The sequence below is a fragment of the Heterocephalus glaber genome, unplaced genomic scaffold (genome assembly GCF_053883595.1).
Source record: "Heterocephalus glaber isolate CG9 unplaced genomic scaffold, H.glaber_assembly_v1.0 deba00000071, whole genome shotgun sequence".
Taxonomy (NCBI): Eukaryota; Metazoa; Chordata; class Mammalia; order Rodentia; family Bathyergidae; genus Heterocephalus; species Heterocephalus glaber.
In genome coordinates this window covers 8517794-8541692 of record NW_028258137.1, presented here as the reverse complement: position 1 = coordinate 8541692, position 23899 = coordinate 8517794, and the positions used below count along the sequence as shown (strand labels likewise).

Genomic DNA, 23899 nt, shown 5'->3' with positions numbered 1-23899 from the left:
TTGAGAAATTTTTTTTTAAAAACACATTTGTCATTACCAAAAAGAGACGTCTTTAGGTAAATATAATAAAAACCCCACATGCTGCATAGATAATGCAGATAGTTCTAGTTATCTGGTCAGTGGGCAAAAAGCAAGCACTTGGGGTCGTCAGTTCCCAATCTTTTGTTCATTTCTTATTGCTGGAATTTCATATTCCTTTCTTCTTGCTGGGTGACTAAACCGGATGATGGTAGAGATGTTAAGCCAGCATTTACCCAGCCCCTCCCTGCTCAGCCTCGGGAGCGGGTGCGGACGAATTCTCAGCTGGTGGGTCGGCTGCTTTTGTCTCTTTGCCCTCTTGTGGTTTAGGGTTCTCTGGGCGTCTGCGTCGGTAACTGAAGTTGCGGCTGTTCCGACGTTGAGGTGGCTGCTGACCTTGAGTCTCATCTGCTTGATTTTCCTTCACCTCTTCACTGCCGTCCTCTCTAGGCCATCTTTGGCGAGGAGGGCCCCTGCGAAATCGTGGTCTAAAACCTCGATACATACTGTCTCACTTGTCTACCTTGTTCTCCTGCACCCTGGTTGTCAGCACCCTCCATCACTTCTCCCTGCACAGGAGGGTTGGAATACTGTGGTCGACGCCCGTAGGGTCTCCGCATGTAGTAAGGTGGGAACCTTCGCCGGCGGCGCGGTAGGGCCGGCGTTGTTGGGCCTGGCCGTCAGGAGCGCTCTCCGATCCCTCATTCTTTTCCCCACTCTCACTGTTCTGGTAATTCTGCTGTAATTGGGTGGAGGACCCCCATGACGTGGATAGCGTCTATAATGGTTACGGTCTGCTGCGTATTTCCTGCCTTGAACTGGAGCTCCACCAGGGCCTGTACCATTTGCTGCCTCCGCACCCTTTGCTCCTTCAACAACATCAGTCTCCACAGTCCCTCCATCTCTTACCCTGCGAAGGTACTTCCTGGGGTTATTCCTCTTTATGGCAGTCTGGTGTACAAATACATCTTCCTTGGTGTCATTCCTGTTGATGAAACCATATCTGTTTCTTACATTGAACCATTTTACTGTTCCCAAAACCTTCCTTGCGATGACCTTCTTGTCCCCGCCGGCGGGCGCCGCCTCATTTGTCTTTAAGTGTATAATTTATACGAATTTTGGATATTTCTTTAGGAAAGTATCTTGGAAGCTCTATAGATTCCTAAGGCTGCTGTAAGAAATTACCACAAATTGAATAGCTTAGAACAGCAGAAATTTGGTCTCTGACCATCTTGGAACCCAGAAGTCTGAAGTCAAGGAGTCTACATGGTTGATTCTATCTGGAGAGTGTGAGGAAGAGTCCATTTCATGCCCCTGTCCTTGCTTCTCCTTCCTGGCACCCATCCTTGGTGCTCCTTGGCTTATCCGTGTTTCACTCCTCTCTGCTTCTGCCTCACATCTCTTTCTCTGTGCATCTTCTCACCTTCTCTTCTTTTGAAAGGACACTTGTCATTGGATTCAGGGCCTTCCTTAATCCAGAATGATTTCATCTCGAGATTCTCAATTTAATTACATTTGCAAATGCTCTTCTCGTACAAAGTCCCATGCACAGGTTTGCAGTGGACCTATCTTTTGGAATCCACCTTCCATCCCACAACAGGAGGAGCGGCATAGTGGGGGTGGGGGGGGGTTGTGGGAGTCATGTGGCTCATGTGCAATTACAGAGGGACCTTGGTGTGTGCAGAGAATTAAAACCAGGAATACAAAACCTGCCTAAACGTTGTCCTGCTTTTTGCTATAATCATGCATTGGCAATTCTAAGTGACATTAATGATGAAATACTCCTCCTTCTTGGTGTTGCTGTTCCTTCTGCCCTGCTTCCAGGATCTCCGTGCTTGGAAGCAGGATTCCTGGGTAAACTAAGGGGAATCTTTGCTATTCTCCTGTTAGACATTTTCAACGTGATGTCCAAGCTGCCGAAATATATATTCCCACCAGCTTTAAGAATGGTAACGACATAGAAATAAATCTCCCAATTTTATACATAGAATTTATCTAAATTTTTGCTTCTCCTAGACTGTGTGGTCTTCCATTGCTTATTTATAATTTAGTTTTACAAAATTTAAAAATTTGCACATACTTCTGTTTAGAGTGTGTTTTTCTTACTGGTTTGTAGTAACTATGTAACAAAAACATGGGTTCTTTTTATTATTGCATATATTTGGCCATTTGTTTTTATTTTTTAAATAACAGATTATTTTAATTTTGTATCAACTTTTCTTTATCATCTCCTTTATTGAATACCAGTGTTTGCTTGCTTTTCTCAAAAAAAAAGTGACTTTTATTTCATGAGGATGGAGACAGAGTCCACCTGTTTCAAATAGTAATCACTCTTTGAAAAGTATCTGTGAAAAGATCACTGGATGTTTTCAGATGAAAGTTTAGGAAAGGTTTTCTTTTCTCATACTGCAGAGGAGATGTGACCTACAGAGCCATTGTCTTACAGCTATGTGAAGAAAACTGAGCTCCATCAGTTTCCTGCACCTCACTTTAGAGACAAAAGTCAGAAGCTCAGAGGTCTTGGACGAGTATCCAAGACTAGGCAAAAATGCAGATCTTTGAACTCTTACTTCAGTGCAGCTGTACAAGCCAATCTTGTATTTTTTTTTACTGTTGTTAAATATTTTAGCTAAATTCCTGAAATAATAATAATAATAATTCTTCTTCCTCTCCTCGTCCTCCTCCTCCTCCTTCTTCTTCTCCTTCTCCTCCTTCTCCTTCTCCTTCTCCTTCTCCTCCTCCTCCTCCTCCTTCTCCTCCTCCTCCATTTTAAATTTTTTTGGTATTTGTGTGTTTTTCTTATTACAAAAAAGCATTTCCTTATTATAATGCATGTTAGTTGCAGAAAAATGAAGAAAATACAGGTAAGTTCCTAAAGAAGATAATGTAGGACACTTTGGTTTCCACCAGCCTCTAGGGCCTTTTAACATTTTTGTGTATCCTTCCTTCATTGCCATTCTTTTTGTTCCTGTTCTCTGTGGCTGTTTATGCCCATATGTGATTCTACCATATTACATGTTTGCTTTATAATGTTTTATAAAACAAAATAGAATTGCTACAATTTTAATGGCTTCATATAATGCTACCATGGATATATTCTACTTCATTTAATGATTTCTCTATTGTATATTTAGTTCATTTTTAATGTGTTACTTTTATGTTGTAATTACAAATATTGTAGATAGCCTTGAAAATATTTAATTGTACAATTCTTATTTGTTTATCAGGATAGTTTCACTTAAGCACAGTTTTTCATGAGCGCTTAGGATTTCTTCTCACTGGAAAGCATAGTAGTTAAAATTATATATTAGGAAACAGATTAAATATAAATCAAAGAAGAGGGAATTTTATATACACTTCTACTTACCCATCCTCAAACTCATTTTTAACATGTATATTTAATTTGACCCCTAAAAATTATATATTCGATCAGTTTGTGTGTATCTATTCAGACAGAGCTCTCTCTCCCACTGTGTTTACTTAGCTCCTACTAAGTGCTGGTCCTGTGTCAGCCTTTTTTATAGGATATTTTCTCCTTATTTTTCATGTCTATTTGAAAGTACTTGAAAGGCTGTTTTGATTAGAGAGGTGTGAGATGAGACCTGAGTGGATTAGGATGCATGCAGTTTAGTAAGTGTAGAACCTAGGCTCTGGCTGGGGAGACCGGCTCATCCCGGTTTGCCTAGTACTGTCCTCACTTCAGCACCCAAAGCCCTGTATCCCCGGAAACCCTGGTCACCAGCATTGTAGGGCAGTTGCCCATTCAGATCCTCACCTCCATCTTGGGATCTCATTCACAGATCCGCGTCTGGAAGTGAAGAGACAGTGAAGCGACCGTTCTTCCTGGGGCAGCGGTTCTCACTCTTGGTCGTGGAAGTGTTGAGCTCCACATAACGGGATGTTTTATCTTCCAGGCCTCTTCATGTGCTTGTGTGCAACGCTGCGGCTTTTGGTATTCCCTGGAGCCTCACAAAAGATGGCCTGGAGACCACCTTCCAGGTGAACCACCTGGGCCACTTCTACCTGGTCCAGCTCCTGCAGGATGTTTTGTGCCACTCGGCCCCTGCCCGTGTCGTCGTGGTGTCCTCCGAGTCCCATAGGTGGGTGTGGATCGAAGGCTTTTCACCAATGCCTCATCTCCCCCTCCTGCAGGGCCCTGTTGCTGGAAAGAACTCTGATTAGGCCTACAGTACTCAGAGAAGCCTGAGTGTATGCAACCTGCTTCCTTCATTTCTCTTGGTCTTTTTGTGCGTGTGATTGCGGGTATTGTTTGGGGGAACTGTCTCTAGCAATGTGCGATGTTTTCACAACTATACTTCAAACTTCTCATTGATTTTGCTTAGAGATGGAATAATAATTGATTAAATCTGAATGGCATGACCTTTATTGATTTGTAATTCAACAACTTCAACATCTTACCAAGAAGAATGTGCAGTTATTCTAGCAGGAGAAACAATGCAATTAAAGACTGTGAGATGAAATCCAATTGTTTTATAATGAGAAATTAGGGAATTCAATGCAGGCATTAGCTGTGTAATTGTGGAAAGGGAAGTACTGTAGTTAGAACATATTAGAAATCTGGCCGTGCCTCTTTTGGTTAAAATTTCAATTAAAACATCAGATGGCACTTCTCTTCTATTACCATTAGGAGCATATTCAATTGACTAAAAAGACATTTGAAAATTTCATCGTATTTTCAGCATATTTGTTTCTGGAGTTGGATAAACAACTGTTTGTCTAAAGAGAAGCACTCAGAAAAGACAAAGGACTTGCCGGGTGGGTGAGGCTGGTTTTAATACTTGTTTGGGAGATTTCCTTTCCGGTTTCCTTGGTGTGGGGGTTGGGAGAAGCTTTCTCCCTGTAGCAGAGTAGCTGGAAATAAAATAGTGTGCACAGGCCTATTTTTCCACCTTCTTCTTCTTCTTCTTCTTTGTCTTAAGTCCTGAAATGTTTTGGTGACCCAGAATGAAGCTTATTTTTTTAATCATACTTCCATAAAGTGTAACCCCCGCTACTTGGAAGGGAGAGACCAGCCGAGGGTTAGCTTGAACCCTTTATCACTCCCAAACACAGGGGCTTATGGTGTAAGTGACACACTACAGACAGATTTACTTTTACCATTTTAAATTTATGATGGCTGAAATGAAAGGAAAATGCCAGTAATAATCCCCCTCCGTGTGAAAAGACATGACTCATCTGGTAATTAGGTGGTAACAAAATCTGGACAGCCTTATCTTTGCAGATCACACCAGGTTCGTGAAAGAAAGTGGAGTGGCCTGTTAAGGAGCGAGGGAGGCTACCATGGGGGCAGGCAGGAGAGAGAGCTCTGGAAATAAATCTGCCATAGCCAATCGTCTGCCAGATGTGGAGGCCACCACGGGATCTGTTTAAATGAGCTGGTATTTAATGGGAGATTATGTCAGGTTGTCAGCTGCTCGCGTCCCTTTGTAAATCTGTACCTCAAATGCTACTTCATGTGACATCTTTGTTCTCACCTTAACTGCTGTGTAATTCATGCCTACCTTGGAGATGGGAATCTTAATTTCATTTAAAAGATGAATTTGGAAGGCAGTACCTTGGCCTCCTGAATTAGACGCGTTTTAGCTTGCGGACAAGGCCTTCCTGAAGTGTGCGGCCAGGCCCACTTCTGTCTGGTATCCCTTTTCCCAGTTATCCTTCACACATTCTTAAGGCGTGTTTCTACAAAATGCTAATTCCTTCAAGCTGGCTTGTTTATTACACTTGCACTGTATGTCTTGCCCCTGAGAGCGAGCTGTACACTGGGGCAGCTCAGGACTCAAGGACCCGGAGTCCTAAACCAAGTTGTAAAACGCAAGTGTTGATATCTAATTACCTCCATAAACCTTGGCGAAATCTCTTCATTGGAGTCAAGACCCCCTGTTAGGGGAAAAATAAAGTTCTATGTTTGCAGAAAATATTATACTAGGCTGCCCCTAGGCAAAATATTTATTAGCCTCCCTGTGTCTTCACTGTGCTTTAGTTACTTATCTGGAGTCTGAGCAAGTGAATTGAGTTTCTGCCCATCTAAAATATATCATGTTGAAATGAGAACTCGACTTCCTTGCTGTGAAAATTTTTCAGATAACAATTAAAATAGAACGAAAAGAGCAGTGCACTGGCCGAACAGCTCTGAACAAGCTGCAGCTGTGTTGAGCGTCAGACTGCTGTACACACAGTTTCACATGTAATAATCCTACATGCGCACTCATACACACACATGAAATGTCATGCACATGTTATCCTATTCTTTAAATGTGCTAGCTGGTGTCTATATAGAATCCATCCTAATTATTGTAGTTTGGGAATTTAAGAACCCCTTAGTTCAAAAGAAAATGAAAGCTAGAATGTATGGAAATGTAGGATTGGCAGACTCTCACAGAGCAAGTGCTAGTGTCCAGAGAGGAAATATGGCATTTTAGTGTACCGACAAGGCATGATTCTATTAAGACCCTAGTGTTTGGCTTTGTCAGTTTCTCAACTTGAAAATAGAGCAGGCAGCCTTTTAGGAGTTGTTTATTGCCTCTTGAGCAGAGAGATGACCTGGTCACGTGTCTGGAAGGCCTGCCTCCGCTCACAGACTTGCAGTGTGCCTACCCTTAGTGCTCCCCCGAGGACTGTCCTTCTGAGCTCAGGAGATCTGCACAGTGGCTTCCTGCCCAGGTTCTACCTGTGTTCCCCCGTCATGTGCTCCTTCTCTTTCAGCCTTAAAAGCAAAAGCAGGGGACTTATTCTAAAATAAAATCAGAAAAGTGCAGCATGCAAATATTATAGAACCTAGAGGATTTGAAAAAATTTTGCCTTTCAAGTCTCAAAGCAAGACTTTTTGTAATAAAGGAAATTTCCCCTTAGTTTGGAATTCTAATCTGACCTTGGAGGGCCAGCATCTTTATGGGAATCTACCAATGATATCACAGATGGGATCTGGAAAGTGGATGCTTGATTTTTCATGGAAAAGTGTATTTCTATCTGCTTTGCATCACTTCTTTCAATCTGTTCACCACCACCACCACCAAGAAAACCACTGACATTTAGCTGGGGAGTTAGGAGAGCTTCCTGGGAGAAGGAATTTCTGGGCTGGGTTTGTCTACATGACTGCCGGAAAGGGCTTCTGTCTATAGTTAGTGAAGGGAAGACAGACGATGGGAGCGAAGCGTGTTATAGTCACCCCATATCTTTTAGGTATTGTCTAAATCCTGGATGTTCCTTTCGACCCGAGGAGGTAGTTTCCAATAGCTCCGTCTTTGACAGGTGTTCTGTAGCACCTTATTACTCTGTTGAAGTAAAGTTGAGAAATAATATAAATTCCCGGTACAAACACATTTTTAATTTAATATGATACCAGACCTGTAATACAAAGAAACTATAAATGTGAAACGAAACATGTGTTTCCACATGGTAGTGCTTGCTTGGGCAGGACTGCAGGGAAAATGATCGGATGCACATGTGTGTGTGCGCGCACGTGTGTGCATGCATGTGTGTGTAAATCATCTCTGTGGAACACTCACACAAATGGCCGTCAACAGGTGTGGGGCGCTGCCGGCTCCAGGGCCACCAGCTGCGAGTCCAGCTTCCCACTCCAGAAAATCCCGCAGTGCCTGAGAGTGCAGCGCTCCTGGACCGCAGAGTGGTTGCGCTGAAGCCCTGGAAACTCACAGATGGCAGAACTGCGTGTATGTGATAGACTGGCTGGGGGCTCAGATAATTAGACTCAGGCTTTCCTTCTGCCCAGTCTCCACTGGCATTGCAGGACGCCCACCATCCCGGCCTCCACCAGCAGTCATTGTTTCCTTCACAGAATTTTCAGATTTCCCACTGAGTTCCATGCCTGAGACAGTTAAGCTCAGAAGTTTGGGCCTTCCTGTGGTTTGGGAAGTTGTAGATGGGCAGACTGCGATGAGCTCCAAGGTCTCATTGCTGTGTCCTTGCTGACCAGCCTGGCCATCAGCTTTGTTGGTGACTTCAGAGCAGCAATGTCATGTAACACTAGAAGTTCGACATCATTAGCCACATCCCCGAGAAGGGACATTTAATTATTTAATTCCCATGAAAGCAGGGGTTTCATCTGCCCCTCTGACACTTTTCTCGGTTTTAACCCCACCTGAACTGCTTCTCTAAAGGAACTAGAAGATTGTTCCGCAAGTTTCCTTTTATCATTTGCTTTTTGTTTTCCATAGTATTTTTCTGGAGTAGTCTCATTACGTTTCTTATCGCCCAGTGCCCAGAATTAATTTAATGAAGCAAAATACGAGTTGTCCTTAGACACAGATCAGACCATCTAGAAAATTCCTTTTTGTTTGTTATGATGCAAATATTTTTTTAGGATCCCGCCTACTCTGTTGTTATTTTTTTTTTTTTAAGAAAGAAAAAGGAAGAAAGGAAGAAAGGAAGGGAAACAAACAGCTGGTGTTTAACGACTCCATCAGACCCAATTATAAAACATCAACTACTTTGATTTGTGTGCCTCCATGCCATGGGTATACTTAAAACCATTACGCTTTGCCAGCACTCTTTTGGCTTTGTTTACATTTATCTTTTAAATGTATAAGACTATTGATGGCACCTCACCAAGGTCGTAACCCCTCTACCATCATTAATTTTTAATCTGGAAAAGAGTGGTGGAGGCAGCATGCCTCGTCTGTATTTACTTGTGTGCTCAAATGAAAATATAACAGGACTCAAGCATTGGCTAAAATAATCCAGGGAAGCCCCACTGAAGGTTAGCAATGTGATACCATTCTTTTTCCAAAAGCAGCAGCCCTTTCTTTAAGGTACTTTCCCATTTAATTTAATTATCCTTGAACTTCCCGTTGAAGGTTTTGAAAAATATATGTGAGGGCCATGGCGGGGGGGGGGGGGGGGCCCGGGACGCTAAAGCTGTTGTATGTGTGAGTGTGGGCTTAGACTAGGTCCATGTTTGGATCCAGTTGTTTGGCCTGGTTAAGCCACCTTGTCTGTTTTGAAAGGCATAGTTTTGGTCAATGCAGGTTCAGTTTTCAGCAGCCTCTACATTGTTTCTTGAGATTGGTGATGAATTTAAAAAGCTACGTGAGAAGTCAGAGCTTGGTTGCCTCATGTCCTATTTCCTGCCTTTCAGATTTACAGATATTAATGACACCTCGGGAAACCTTGACTTTAGCCGCCTGTCTCCATCACAAAACGACTACTGGGCCATGCTGGCCTACAACAGGTCCAAGCTCTGCAACATCCTGTTCTCCAGCGAGCTGCACCGCCGCCTCTCCCCGCGTGGGGTCACTTCCAACGCCGTGCATCCGGGGAACATGATGTATTCCTCGCTTCACCGAAGCTGGTGGGTGTGGACGCTGCTGTTCACCTTGGCGAGGCCATTCACCAAGTCCATGGTAAGTGGACGGCTGCTCGTGTGTTGCACACCTGCAGCGCACCTCTCACGCGGGGCTGCGTATATCTCCGGCCTTGTCACCAGGGGCCTGGTCCCCTTGACCACACATCGTAGGCCTATCCAGGCCTTGGAGAACGTCTCTTGAGCTCACATGCTGCAGCTATAGATTGAGTCGGGTTCGCTAAAGAAGTCTTGGAAGGCTGGATAGGAGAGGTGGGTTTTTTTTTTAATATCATGTGAAATAGAGCTGAAGGTCCTGATGGAAGTGATGATTTTTCTTTTGATGTGTTTCTGTTTCGATTGAGAAAAGTTTAAAATCTGTTGCCGTGCCTGCACCACTGGGGAACTCCGTGTTAATAGGTGAAAAATACAGATTTGTGGCTTGAATCTTTAGCAGGTGTGTTTTCTTTGTGTTCACAGAGAATCTGCAGCAGATGTTTTGATTCTTCTTTTAGTGGCGAATTTGTTGTAACACCTTCTGGAGGAGACTTTGTGGCTGCAATGGTCTTTATTCTTTATATTCCCAAAGATGAATCTTTTTGGATGTACTACTCTAATGTGGTTAGATTTGGAAGTGTTCACAGAGATGAATATGTGGCTTTTACATTTTTGGTGTTTGTTTATCAATGGTGTCTACAAACTTCTTCCATGAAAGTATTGTTTTAGAAAGTCATTTGAAAGCAGAATATATATTTCACACAATATATCTAGTGGTCTACTTTCCTAAACCATAGACCTTTGAAAATGTTTCCCTCTTGATGAAGACCGGTATTTCAGTCACCGAAACAGAACATCTACACAACAGAACCTAACCTTTCCCCAAATGCAGTTTGGCTTTTAGAAGTAGCACAAGCCAGACTTTCATCGTCCAGCCGATCTCACTGCTCCTGAGTACAGTTGGCCTTCTTCTCCTGCAGTTGCTCCCACCTACCGCCTCTATTCTTCCTGTTTGTGGGTAGCTTTTAAAACAGTAACACAAAGCTTTTGAACTCTTAGAAAAAATACAGCAGTGCATCTTTTATTCTAATCTCACAAGTAGTACTTACACAAAGTAAATGCGTTCCAGAATTGAATACCTAGGATCAGGAAAGGAGAAGTGAGGAGCTATGGAGATTGTTCTCCACCTCACGGGGCACAGTTCATATCTGAAAATAGGTGAGCAAAAACCACCTGCGTGATCCCAGGGTTTGGAAATTTCCCCACTATTTCATTTTCATTACTGAGTAAGAGTAGGATTACTCTGCACAACACTTTGTTTGATAATAATTATGCCTGTAAGGAATGTGGGTCTCAACTTGGGCTCAACTTTGGGTTTCAGCGTTGGGCTTCTTACAACCACAGTGCTGATACAGGATGCTGTAGTGACTGACAGTGATGGATAGAATATCTATAATCATGGACATAGAATTTTTGCCATGAGTGTAAGTCTGATGACTTGTGTGGTAGCCACTGGCCACATGTCGCTGTTGAATTTTTGAAAGATGGTTAACACCACTGAGGAACTGAAATTTTTAACTGGCTTTCCTTTCAAGTGGTTTTAATTAAAATAGCCACATGAACTGAGTGGCTGCCATAGTGGAGAACACAGTTAAATCAGTGTCTGCCCCAGTGCCTATTGTGTAATAAGTGTGCAGCATTTCTTGCCAAGATGGCTGCTGCTGTTGTTGTTGTTGTAGTCCTCGAGTCCTGAAGAGTCTTTTCCAAAGTGTGGTTATTGCTGATGGAAACGGCAAACATCATGGGGCTTAAAGGAGTCTATAAAGCAGGACCCTAGTGGAGGTTTTTGGGGGAGGAAGAGAAGAGGGCTCTATGTCTGGTCCCAGAGGCCTAAGGAGATTAAAGGTCAGAAAGATTTCGGTAGAGAAAGCCTGATTTGATGGCATCCAACCTGCACATTTGATTTCCAAGGAAGTTGTAGAACTTTCCATGTTTCTATCCCTACATAATTGGGACTATAGCACCTTTTTTATTCCACAAGTATTTTCTTTTTTGATAAGCAAAAGAATTAGGAAGATTTTGGAATATGTATCTGAGTTTAGATTCTTATTAAAATCCTCACTAATAATGTATTTGCACATCAGCTTTTTGTTAATTTTTAGTCATTGAGGTTCCGTGTTACCCAGTGTATGAAGCAGTGTGATGGGGGTTTGGACTTACTTGTCAAACTCATGGCCAGTGAGTTTGTCATAAACACGTGGGGCTCTGTGTGTCCATGACAGCAATAGCATGAGTGTAAATCTGGGCTTGGTCACTTTCACTGGCAGGAAAAAGTAGGCTGATTGGCAAGGTCACCGTCACGTGCTGTCCTAAGTAGGTGGCTTGACTCTACTACACTTGTGGTAAGGCAATTGATTGTTCCTGGGACAGTAATTGCACTTCAGCCGTGTCCATGAAAACATGCTGTTGGACATAAGCCATGTAGTTGCATCCCCATTCCTACCCCATGTCAACTGGATTCCTATTCATGAAGAAGCTCACCGTGAATGAAATGTCCATTACCAGGTGGCTGGTGCTTACTTCATGCCGCCCTGTAGCTCCATCTACATTTCACCTTAGAGAAAGTGTCTTCCCTCTGACGTGAGTGTTGCTGGAGTGTACTTTCCACTGAGAGAGGTCAAGGAGGGAAGAAGCACAGCCCAGACTGTGCTTGGACACCCCATCTTCCCTTCTCCGCTGTGGCCAGCTCCCTTAAGCATTAAACAGCAGTATTCTAATATCAACGTCCCTTTTTTATTTGCTGTGACTTGCTGTGACCACGGTAATTTTAGTTACAGTAATTAGGTCACCCTTCACGGAGTCGGGCTATTTTAAGTGGCTCTTTAAGGAATATTGTTGCAGATCAGTAATTTTACAATTGGATGTTCTTGTGCAACTTTATTAAATGTAATCTGTCTTTTAAATGTTGCCCTTCTACAGTTATACATTTCTAATTGTTGCTGTAAATGCCTTATCACTTTGAAATTAATTAATTTTTCCATTTTGGCCGCCTGCAGTATAATAATCACTAATGAGGAGCTCGTAGGGATTCATTCTCAGCACAGCAACCCCTTCTGACAAAGCCACAACTCTGTCACCCTCTTTGTGAGATCCAGAGATTAGGACAGGGGTACGGGGGGATCTGGGGTGAAGAAATGCTTATTCCCTCTCTCCCCAATTTATAATACAATAAAAATAATGCATAAAATGAAAATAGGGTTATTTATAAATATGGTTCCAAAAAAGACGCAGGATTCTTCCAGCACAGCTGCTCCTGAAACATCGTAAAGGAAATTAAAGTTTGCTGGCAGCTTTCTCTAATAAAGTCACTTCATATGTGGATTTTGCTTCCTTTACTGTCTCTCTAGCTTCTTTGTGCAGTTAAAATGCTCAAAAATTATATTTTACATGTGTATGTCTTAATGTGTATTATGTATTAGTTTCTCCAGTTTATTTATACTTGCATATTACTTCATGGTATTTAATTCACCAAACCCAACATACAGTATAACCCGGTGACCTGAGAGACTTTCAAGGGGAATTCTGACTGCCTCGGCTGTTGCACGGGTGATGATTTTGGAAACCTACCTTGCTCCCATGTACCATGCAAATTGGCAGTTTAAGCCAGATATCACGATATTTTACCTATTAGCGCCTGTGTTCCCACTTATTCCTCCTAATAGTGCTGCAGTACTAGATTACTATTCTTACTTTTTCCTTTGGAAGCACAGAGAATTTACCCAGCTTGTTCAAGGAAATGGAATGCCAGCTACTCCCAGGCCATTTACTGTGTCAAATGCACCACAGTGGCCCAGCCACACGTGTCTAATTGTGCAGCTAAGTTTCCTTAATGTGTTTGACAACACCTTCATGAAATCCACCCCCCTCTTTTTCCACATAAACTTTTGAGTTCTGGTAAACAACATCTTCGCCAGAGGCCCTCGGTCCAGGCCAGCGCTGTGTGGATCGGCATGTAAATTTGAAGCTGAGCACTGTCACATGCCTCCTAGGGTGTTTTGTGCAACCAAATATTTGTGTTGGCAGGTAACAGTAGAAAGCATATCATGTGTTAGGGTAGCAGGAGCTTAGCAGATGTTTTAGGGCGCTGCATTTCCAAATCATTTTACATTAAAAAATGGCTGGAGTTTGTAGAACTTCTGAAACGATTGGGTTTCGTTTCCTGTGGATGTAAAGCCAGTCATTGTGCTGAGTTTTAACAGATGTGCAGCTACCCTGCTAATGGATGGGCCTGCATTGCTAGTTCTGTTGCACAGTTATAAATTATAACTGGAAAAAGCACGAGATGTCATTCTTGTAACCTTCAGGAAAGCCGAGCTGGGTAATTTTGCCCTTGAATAACCCGTGGCTGGGTGATTTATAGTTGCACAATTTAAAACATAATGAATGAGATAATACATGTTGATTTGTTCTTTAAATTAGTATTTTAGAAAAACACTTCTCCTCCTTAGCCACTTTAAATACCTGCTGCCCACTACATTATAGATGCCATCAAGGACAAAGCGTCTGCATCCTAATTGCTGCATGGGTGTGTCGTGCACAAGGCAGGGAGAGGAGCCCTTTCTAACACTGGGAGAAGGAAATACGATTTGCAAAGTGGACATTTCAGTGTATTCTTCACTACTTCTAAACATTTTTGAGACTCCTGAGTGAGGGTAGAACTCTCTGGCTGCCTGGCTTTTGCCAGTCCAGGTTTGTTAGAGAAGTGGACTCTCAGGACCTCTCATGGGTGGGCCACACACTAGCCGTCCAGCCCCTGCAGGGGATATGGTAGGATGCAAAACAGCAAAGGATTTGGAGTCATGAGCCCTGCATACAAAACTCAGTTTCCCCTTTCCTTTTTAATTGTATAAGTTTGAAATGACTTCGGAGGTTAATTTTCATATCAGTTCATATTCTTTCATCATGAGTTATTACCACCCAGTTAAAGGTGAGTGAAATAATAAAGGTTTGGCCTTTTTTGGTTTCATATATCCAGAAGCCCTGATGCAGCCAGGGCTGGGTTTGGCTGTTATATGAGCAACTCCTTGTGATTGCTTTAGCTTTCCCCACATGCTTACAGGATGGCTGTAGCAGTGCCAGTCATTTGATCCTACATGATGAAGTTTGGAGTCCTCATTAAAGAGTGAGGGCCCTCCTTGCTAGCCTCTCTCCATAGAACCTTCCTCCCGGGGACTTTCCCTCAGCTTCTACGCTGGGGTTGAGCCATTTGTCCCTATCCCAGGTACAGGGGAGTTTGGGAAAGGGGTTGACTGGCATCCTGTGCTCTAGCATGGGAGGTGTGTTCTAATAGCAAGGAAAGAGTCCAGTACTGGCTTTGGAGCAGGCACGTTTGGAGATGCCAGGGTGTGAGAGTGAGTGGGCATGGAACAGAAGCCCCTGGTCTGGACTGGTCCCATGCACTCGGCCAGCCTTCCCCCAGCTTACAGGGTACCGCTGGAGTCCAGAACATGCCTCCTCCCACACTGTTGCTCACTCTCTCCCCATGCTGCAAGCTCCACCCCAACGCCACACCTCAAGGACAGACTTTTGGTCTCATAGGTGAGACCAAGGCTCTTCCTAATGCCCTGCTGTAAAAACCAGGACCTAGAATACTACGAAGCCTGAGCTGCACTCTGAATGTTTGCTGAATGCATGAACGGATGAGTGAATGACTGGAGGGCTCCTTGAATTTCTCCTTTATGACACTGAGCACAACTGTAATTTTAAGAAGATAATTTCTATAGTCTTGCATTTAACATCTGTATCCCTCTCTCTTGAAAGTGGAAGTTTTGTCTTCACAGTATGGTGCTCCTGGTCCATACAGCAATTTCTCAACAAATATTTGTAAATGAATGAATGGAGAACAACTAGATGTGCAGTAAATGATGGTCACCGATGCATTCCCTGTTATTAGTCTGAGTTGTGCAGGGGATTGAAGTTTAGAATGTGCAAATCAAGAAATATTGATATTGGGGATCTGCACAGGGACAGGGCCTGAGGGCAGGGGCAGAACCCAAGAACCCAGTCTCATGACCACATGCTGCGACCAGAGGTCCAGCCTGAGGTGCAAGTGTGGCCGGAAGACCTGTAGGTAGACAGCAGTGAGGAGTAGGAGCATCAGAAAAGTGCTAGAGCTTCACAGGCCTGGATCAGACTCTACTCCATCCCAGCTGAACTCTGGGACAAGTTTGATTAAGGTTCCTGGGTAAAACAGAGATGTTAGACACTACCTCATGGACTTTTGTTGATGGCAGAGGACCTCACAAACGTCTAGCAACTGGAACATCATAGTAGATGCTCAGTGAAGACAAGATGGCCTTTTAATTAGCTTGGGTAAAAATTAAAGATCACAGGGGCCGGGGATTTAGCTCAGTGGTTTCGACCCCTGCTGCGCAATTGCAAGGACCTGAGTTCAATCCCCGGTACCAAAAAACAAAAAAGGAAAATTAAAAAAAAATTAAAGATCACAAATTGTTCAGTATTCAGAACATGATAGCTACTCAGTAAACATTTATCATTATTTTTATCATCATCATTATTTTCATCAGATTTTGAGAGTTACAACTGACAAAATTGTCTCTATTGACAGTGCACAGTGTGATGTGTTGATATTATATACATTATGAAATGATTACCACAATCAAGCTAATTAACACATCATCACTTCACATAGTTATCATCTGTAAGTGGGCATGGGGTGAGAATATTTAGAGTTTACTCTTAGCTCTTTCCAAGTATAGCATGCATTATTATTAACTGTATTTACCATGTGGTCCGGTAGATCCCAAGAACTTACTCTGTTTAACTGAAACTTTGTTCCCTTTGGCCAACATTTCCTTATTCTATTCTCTGCTTCTGTGAATTCAGCTTTTTGAGGGTGCAGATATCAAAGATATCAGAGTCATGTTCATCTCTGTCCTGGCTTCTGGCATAGGAAGGGGACACTTTTCTTATTGCTGTGTCTCTAAGGGTTCCTGGTAGACTTCAGTGCTTCCGAGGAGGGGGCCTGTGTTGGCCACAGGAGGGCGCTGTGTCGGTTCACGTCTTCCTGGGGACATGGAGCCACCAGGCCTGAGTGCCCACCAAGGGAAACTACAGAAGGCCGAGGGCCAGGCTCAGTTCTCTTCCCCCTATTTAAAGCTCTCCTGGCTTCCTGTTTTGTCCCCATCAACAGCACACCTGAGCTTTGAGGAAAGATTGGCCCTTTCTTGTTTAAAAAACCAAAGGGAAGGCTTTGTGAGGCTGTAGCACCTCGTGCCTATGGCTTTTCTGCTTTGCTTTATAGTGTTTTAAGTCTGCCTCAGCCTTTGTTCCTGAATGAGTACCCGAGAGGGGAGAAAGGGACTGTCCGCCCTTAATATGTGTGACAAATTATTTAATGAACATTTAACCAAGATTTGAAATTCCCCCAGTTTTATCTTTCTCGTTTCTTTTCTTCTCAGGGCCCACTGGCATTTCAGTAATGCACTGCCTCTTTATAACTCTCTTTCTAGCTCTTTTATTGCTTTTTTTTTTTTTTTAAAGTTAGTGGTGCCTTCTTTGATCCTCCCCCCTTTCAGTTTCCTTTTCTCCAATTTCATACTTCTTTCCAGTAATTTTTGGCCTCAGTGCAGTTTAGATATTGGGAGGCAGCATGATTAAACAGATGCCAGGAGTTTGTGTTGCCCCGTGACTTTCTGGAATGTTCCTTCCATGAGCATCAGTTTCTGTATAACTCACCAGACATGTTGATTTTTCCTGTGAGGTGAATAGTAATATTTTTCTACCAAAAGCAAATAGGATTCAAACCTTGTCCTTCTCACTTCTCTTTAGACTGAGATAAATTGGCTGCAACTGTGTTCCCAGGCTCCAGGAAGATTCCAAGTGAAGGCTGGAGTTCCTTGTGCCTGGGTTCACCTCATCTAATGGGATTTTAGGATTTGCCATGCGTAAACCAGCGTGTGTTTCCTGAGTGATGGTGGATTTTCCATGTGGCACCTATTTTCTCTGGGCCTCAATTTTCCTCTGCCTTTGATGAGTCAGTTAACTAAGATTTATTGTCTGTGGGTTTATAAAACAGTTTAATTTGAAAGCAAACAAAATGGGGGGACTAACACCTATTCAGACTTTTTATTCTGCTAACTTTGAACGGAAAAGCAAACTCACCACCTGTGACCATCACCACTATTTCATAAAAGAACGAGTATTTTAATACTGTAAATTGTGGGCAGGGCATGCCAAAGGTATTGTTTCAGCTCTATAATTTTGAACATCTTTTTGGATCCCTGGTTTCCAACCTATAACAAAGCTACCAGCCTCTCAGTTAATTGAGTATTGAACCAGGTGACCCCATCTGTGAAATGCAGACCTATCTGTACACACCACATAAGGGAGTGAAGGGCAACAAAATCTATCTAGTGTAGATTTTTAAAAATATGCTACCGTCTCTACTTTCGGAAAGGATTGAGGTGTTAGTGAGTAAAGAAAGGAAATGCTAGAAGCTGGACTCTGCCTCAGTCAATTGCATGTGGAGTACAAAAGGCTTCACACAGGGCTTTTGATGTGCATTCATTCATTCATTCATTCACTTATTCACAAATAGTGTTGAGCATCCACTATAGGCCATGGACTCTGCTAGAGACAGAATGATTAGCAAGGTCCCTGTCCTCATGAGGACTGTGCACTGGGCAGGTGGATGATTAGCAGCGAGGTGAAGAACCACTTAGACTTCAGACTGGAAGTTCCTTTAACTTAGTTGAGTAACTGTTTTTCCCAGTTCTTCTTCAAAGAACTACTGTGATCAGTGTCAGTTAGAAAACAAACAAAAATCCAGAAACAGCATTACTGAAGTTTTTGATGAGTCTACCTTTTGCTTTGGTTGGAAAAATGTGCTGGGAAATTAGGCCAGAAAGCTAAATGAGAGATTATTATACGGACTGATAGCAGGTCTTATTTTCTTGTTTTGGATCTAGTAAAAGGCAGAGAGCAAAATAGAAATGCTGATGGCACTGATGTCTTTTCCCTTTTCCAGTACAATGAAAAAGTATCAGTAAGGATCACCCACAAAGCTCCTTAGTAACCCACAAGTTGACTGTGAAATGACTGTCTGGTGGGTATAGCATAGTTGAGATGGTGTAGCAGAGAGCGTTTTGTATATGTACCAATTCTGCATCATGACTATGCATATTATGTACATAAACATATAAAAATAAAAAAAGAAAAACAAAAAAAAGAGCATTTTATAATCAACAAAGTATTTATTTTCGAAACTCAGAGAGGAAGTGTGGCTGATGTCTGGGCTTTGGAGTCTTGCCACCTGCCTGCTCTGTGTCCTGAAGTTTCTGACCCTTGCCTGGCATTGCTGTGACGTTGGCCAACGCCCACCACTGGCAATATTTCTGAGGAGTGGACATGGGGAGGCTGGAAAGTACTCAGAAGCATTTCTGGCGCATAATAAAAACTCAGGAAATGCCAGCAGGTATTGTTATTGTTGTGATCATTTTACTACTGTTGTTATTGGTAGTATAATAATTATTAGACTTCTTCATTATTGCTCCATAAAAATGCTCATTATGTTGTATTTTATCACTAGTTGGTGATCACTGATTATCGGACCAGATATATATTAATTTAGATGTATTATTCTATGTCTTATTATTCTGCTTTATTTACTGTGTTGGGAGTTCACGGTCTTATTTATTCTTCTTTATCCTCTGTCCATTATAGTTCCTTCCAGATAAAAAGTTCTTTGTAAATGAGCATTTTTTTCTTTCTTTTTCTTCTTTTAACATTTTATTTATTTTTTACTAGTATATATTTGCAGCACATAGTGTTTACAGTCCTTGTGTGGAATTGGTACGTGCACATATTACATCTTATTTCTTTTGTTCATCCCCTTTTCTTCTCCTTCCTCCAAGCAGTCAGACTGTTTGATACTATAGAAGTCTGGCCCAGTTGGTTTTGCTGTACAGCCTTGAAAGGGGATATGAGCAATGGATTTTTCAAAATCACAGAAGACAGAAGAAGTGTACATGTGTACATATCTCTGATTATAATGATAATAATAATATATTAATTCTGTGAAAGTATAGTTATTTCTTAAGCACGTGCCATACATTCGTCATTCTCTGCTGAGCAACTTACTTCATCATCACAGCAATTATAAAAATTCTAGGAAATCGTTTTTGTCTTTTTATAGATGAGGAAATTGAAGTAGGTTTTTAGGTTTTGTTTTGTTTTGCTGCTTTATTTGAGACAGGGTCTCACTGTATAGTCTAGGCTGGTCTTGAACTTGCTACATAGCTTGGGCTGGCGTGGAACTCAATATCCTTCTGCCTTAGACTTCTGATGCTAGAATTATAAGCATGTGCCACCATGCCTGGCTGGAAACTGAAGTTTAGAATTATCTTATGTTACTTGCTTGTAAGTGGCAGGGATGGAATGCAGTCTAAATTTGCTAGAAGCAAAGGTGTATCTGTAGTTACTTTTTTCATTCATGCATATATATATATGTGTATACGTGTATATATATATGTGTATACGTATATATATATGTGTATACGTATATATATATATATATATATATATGCATACATGCTGATCACCCCTCTTAATCCATGGTTCCAAATAACAGTGGTAAGAAATTAGGAATTAATGAGAGGTAAAAACTAATGCATAAGTGAATGTGTCCTTGAGAAAGATAAGATTTGCACAGGTTGTATTTCCTAAACCTATGCAACTATCACCAGGGAGTTGGAAGGGGACCGTGAGGGAAAGCAAACTTTGTTCTAAGCTATTAGCGGCCAAGAATAGCAACAGAAGCTATTAGAAGTTCTAGGACAGATGGCCCTGTTCTTCTCCTGTCCCCAGTTCCTACATTGATCCCGTGGTCTGTAAGTAGGTGGCCACTTCTGCTCATTTTTTGTAAAGCTGATAGAAAGACTAACCATAGGCCTTCAAAATAGAGCGGTAAATATTCCTGGTTTGAGTAACACAGAAAGGTAGAAATTCATAATAACTTTATGTGTTTGTTATCTATCACTGCATGACAATGAGGCCCTCATCTAACAGTTTAGCACGATACTTATTTATTACCCCACAGTTTCCATGGGTCAGGAACTGGGCCTGGCTTAAGGTGCCCTCTGCTTTTGGGTCTCACAGGCTACACTTAAGGTGGCAAGAGTCATCTCATGGGGGTAGAATCTCCCAAGCCCATGTGGACTAAGTTTCTTGAGGGCCAGTAGTTTGAGGACTTTGGTTCTTCCGTGGTGTTTGGGTCCTTGAAGCGTTGGCCTCTCGAGCCTGGCAGCTTGCTTTCTGTAAGCCAAGAAGGACAGATTCCCCCAGCAAAGCGGAAGTCACAGACCTCTGGAACTTAAGCACACAAGTGTCATCTCATTGCTTTTGCCATGTTCCCACTCCTTAGAAGCAAGTCACCGGGTCTGACCTTGTTCAAGGGGATTTCATAGTGGTGTGAGGACCAGGAGGAAGGGGTCACTGAGGGTCACCTTCCAGCCTGCCCAACGCACTCTGGAAGTTGAATTTTGTTTGGCTTTTCTGGGGCTTTTGGTGACCGGTTGAAGCCAGGAATCTGCTCTCTATGGCTCTGTGCATGACTTGCTCTTCCCCTGTCTGCACCCCATCTTTGTTCTTCTGGTCTCTCTTCTTTCTGGACTGAGAGAGGCATCGAATGCACCTTTTATGTTTTCGTTATAGATCCCTGCATTTCTGCTTCAGGATGTGGATAAGATTTAGTCCTTTAATAAGAAAGCTTATGAAAAGGGTAAAGCAAAGTGTGGACAGTGTTTCCTAAAGACAAGTATCTGTCTTCATGTTGCTTTAGTAGAGGGTGCCCATGTTAATCGATGATCCACATTTTCTTTTTAAAAAAATTTGTGTTGCCCAGATTGGATTTGAGTTTCAAAAACTGGCCGGAAACACCAGACTATTTTTTTCCAGGTTGTGAAACTAGGTAAGTCTCCCAAACCATTTTAAAGCCCATGTAAAATATTATTCTGTTTTTTTTTTTTTCTCAGAATGTGTAGAATCTCTAGAATTTGCTGATATTTTGTTTTGTTTTTTAAAAATGGGAAGGTAAAAAAGAATAAAAGTCACCTTTTATTTTGCTTTTTCCCCAGAAAATGTGGTAGAGATTGATTTTGAATGGTAAAGTTTGATTTTCATGTCATAAAATCACCCATGTCATAAAATACCTTAGGTAGTAATATTCAAATTTCCCATGTGAAATACCGAGGTCTTTTACTGAGCTGGGCTTTTTTGCTTCTTCATATACCAACTTGTGTAGAATCTGTACTGCTTTAAACATTTCATTCTTCAGTTTCATATGATGGGGTCTCTTTAATCATTTACATTCTGAAAAAAGAAAGTGAAATATTCTTTAAGAAGCCAGAGTAATCCACGAGAATATATGGTGTTTGTTCAGCTGGATATCTTATTTATTTGAAGTACTGAGAGAAATCTCTTCTGACTGCTCAAAAAAGAGAAGGATAAACAGTGAGAGTATCCAAGTAATCTGAGCTAGAAAGTTCCCTATTTCAGAGAAAAGTTATAAAAAGTATATTTGCTAGATCCAAAACAAATACTGTACATCAACTACTGAGACTTGCATAATGTTTTCTTAGTATCCTCACTCTTTTAAAAGAAAGAAAGAGAAAAATTATAAAATCTGGGAACTTTAAAGTTTTTTTTGATATTTTCATACTCCTAAGTGAACAAAATTAAGCATGGATTTTCCTTTTAGAACACAGCATCTCTTGGCTTTTGTGTATGTTGCGTGTCATTTGTCCCTCTGTTAATTCTCTACAATCATAAAAGACCAAATAATGAAATTAGCGCAGCTGAAATCTCAGCATTAACCCTGAGTAGATTTCCTATATGGGAGAATTAAGAAGATGTCTGAAATAATGTAAATACAACATTTTCAAAAGGATCAGATTCTGGAATATACCCAATCATGAAAGTCATATAATTTTTTCCTCCTTTTTGTCCTTTGCGTTCAAAGTGTTGTAGAGAGCTGATACAGACTTCCTGTGGATGAAAAGTAGGGATCTTGTATGCTGACTCTGGAAGGGGCTGGTGGGGGGCAGTTCCTTTCCCCTTACACTTCCTGGCCTGGATTACATCCACCCGTGTCAATTTGTCTCATTGCCAGGCCCAACGCTCCGTTGAGTTCATGGTGAACCCAAGGCGGAGGTCTTTTTGATCCAAAGCCATAATAAAAACCAACTTGTAAATACAACTCACCTTTGCTGAATTCACCTGACCATTGACTTGGCCTGTGTCAGTCTGTGATGTGAAGACCAGAAACACATTTGAGACTTCCTGTTGTCCCAGGGGATAGAGTCACCAACACCAGCAACTCACACTTACTAGGGCACACTTTGTGCCAACTTCTGCTCTAAGTGCCAGCCCATTTGTTTCCACTGTCTGGGGAAAGAGGCAAGAAGGGCATGCCTATCTGAGTTTGATTGGAGAAGGGTCTGATGTGATAAAGAAGAAAAACCACATGTGGGCTTTGAAGTTGAGGAAACCAGGCTCCTCAAAAATCCCTGTGCTTCTAGTGACCCTGCAATCACGGGCAAGTCATACCACCTCCTGTGTTCATTTTCTTTTGCTCTGTGAAACAGAGAACACTGTTCTGGTGTTTTTGAGTTGTTTAGGGTGAAGGCAAGGTTCAAACCTATAGCACATAGTAGAACTCGGGAATGTTCATTTTCTTCATATCCCACCAGTTAAAGGGAATTGTCCTGAAAACTTGCTTGTTTTCAAGGACATCTATATGTCCTTGAAACATATACAGCTGCTGTCAAGTGTTTTATTTATTTCACCATCCCAGAACATCTGGTGTTAGGCTGCCGCAGGTGCAAAGTCCCCTTTAACTCCAATTCCAATCAAAACACCTGGGGAACTGCCAAGACCCTTCCATTTAATAACAGAATTATCCCACGATATGTTGTGGGGGCTCATAGTCCTACTTTGTCCATTTTCAAACCATATTAACTCTTATATTTAGCATATCAGCTACCTTCAATTTTTAGTGACTCTACTGCATTTTATTCGCCCTGCTCTCTGCTTGTTCTTTCCTTAATTATAACCCCAAGGATCTCATTACAATAGACCAAAATTAACATTATCTTGGTCCGTGCTTCTGGACATATTTATAGATCGCCCATGCTCAGCCATGGAGAGTGTGCAACACACTTTGGGAAAATGGACATTCTAATAAAACTGTTCAGTTTTCAGAATTTTAGAAAGCATTTTTACAAACTCATTTCCTTTTGATTTATATCCTAACCACTGGTTGCTATCAAGAAGTACACCAGGACCCAGATGGTGAATCTTTTAATCAGTACATGGGTGTCTACACATGTCTACATGAAATCACAATTGCATGTACATTACATGTGTCTACATGGAATCACAGTTCTTCAGGGACCTAGTACAAATATACTTATTTTTTGTCTTTTTCTTTCTGTTTCTTTGCTAGTTCTTTTCCCCTGTGCCTAGTATTATTTTCCAGTGAGCTAT

The 23899-nt window shown here is 41.8% G+C and overlaps 1 protein-coding gene and 1 pseudogene across 4 annotated transcripts in view; one reads left to right on the top strand and one right to left on the bottom strand.

The window, feature by feature from the left end:
• The window catches only part of Wwox (WW domain containing oxidoreductase), a 930576-nt gene that overhangs the window by 282483 nt on the left and 624194 nt on the right, over positions 1-23899 (top strand). For 2 of the 4 annotated variants that reach the window (XR_015450913.1, XM_004842811.3), the window contains exons 7-8: positions 3933-4118; positions 9134-9398. Coding sequence is in view for 1 of the 4 variants with exons in the window: in XM_004842811.3 (XP_004842868.2) it covers positions 3933-4118; positions 9134-9398 (451 nt within the window). In the remaining 3 variants the exon portion in view is untranslated. Of the gene's footprint in view, positions 1-3932; positions 4119-9133 lie in introns of all 4 variants that reach the window. The other 2 variants (XR_015450909.1, XR_015450905.1) reach the window with 1 other exon arrangement.
• On the bottom strand, positions 75-3799 carry LOC110348718 (Y-box-binding protein 1 pseudogene; annotated as a pseudogene).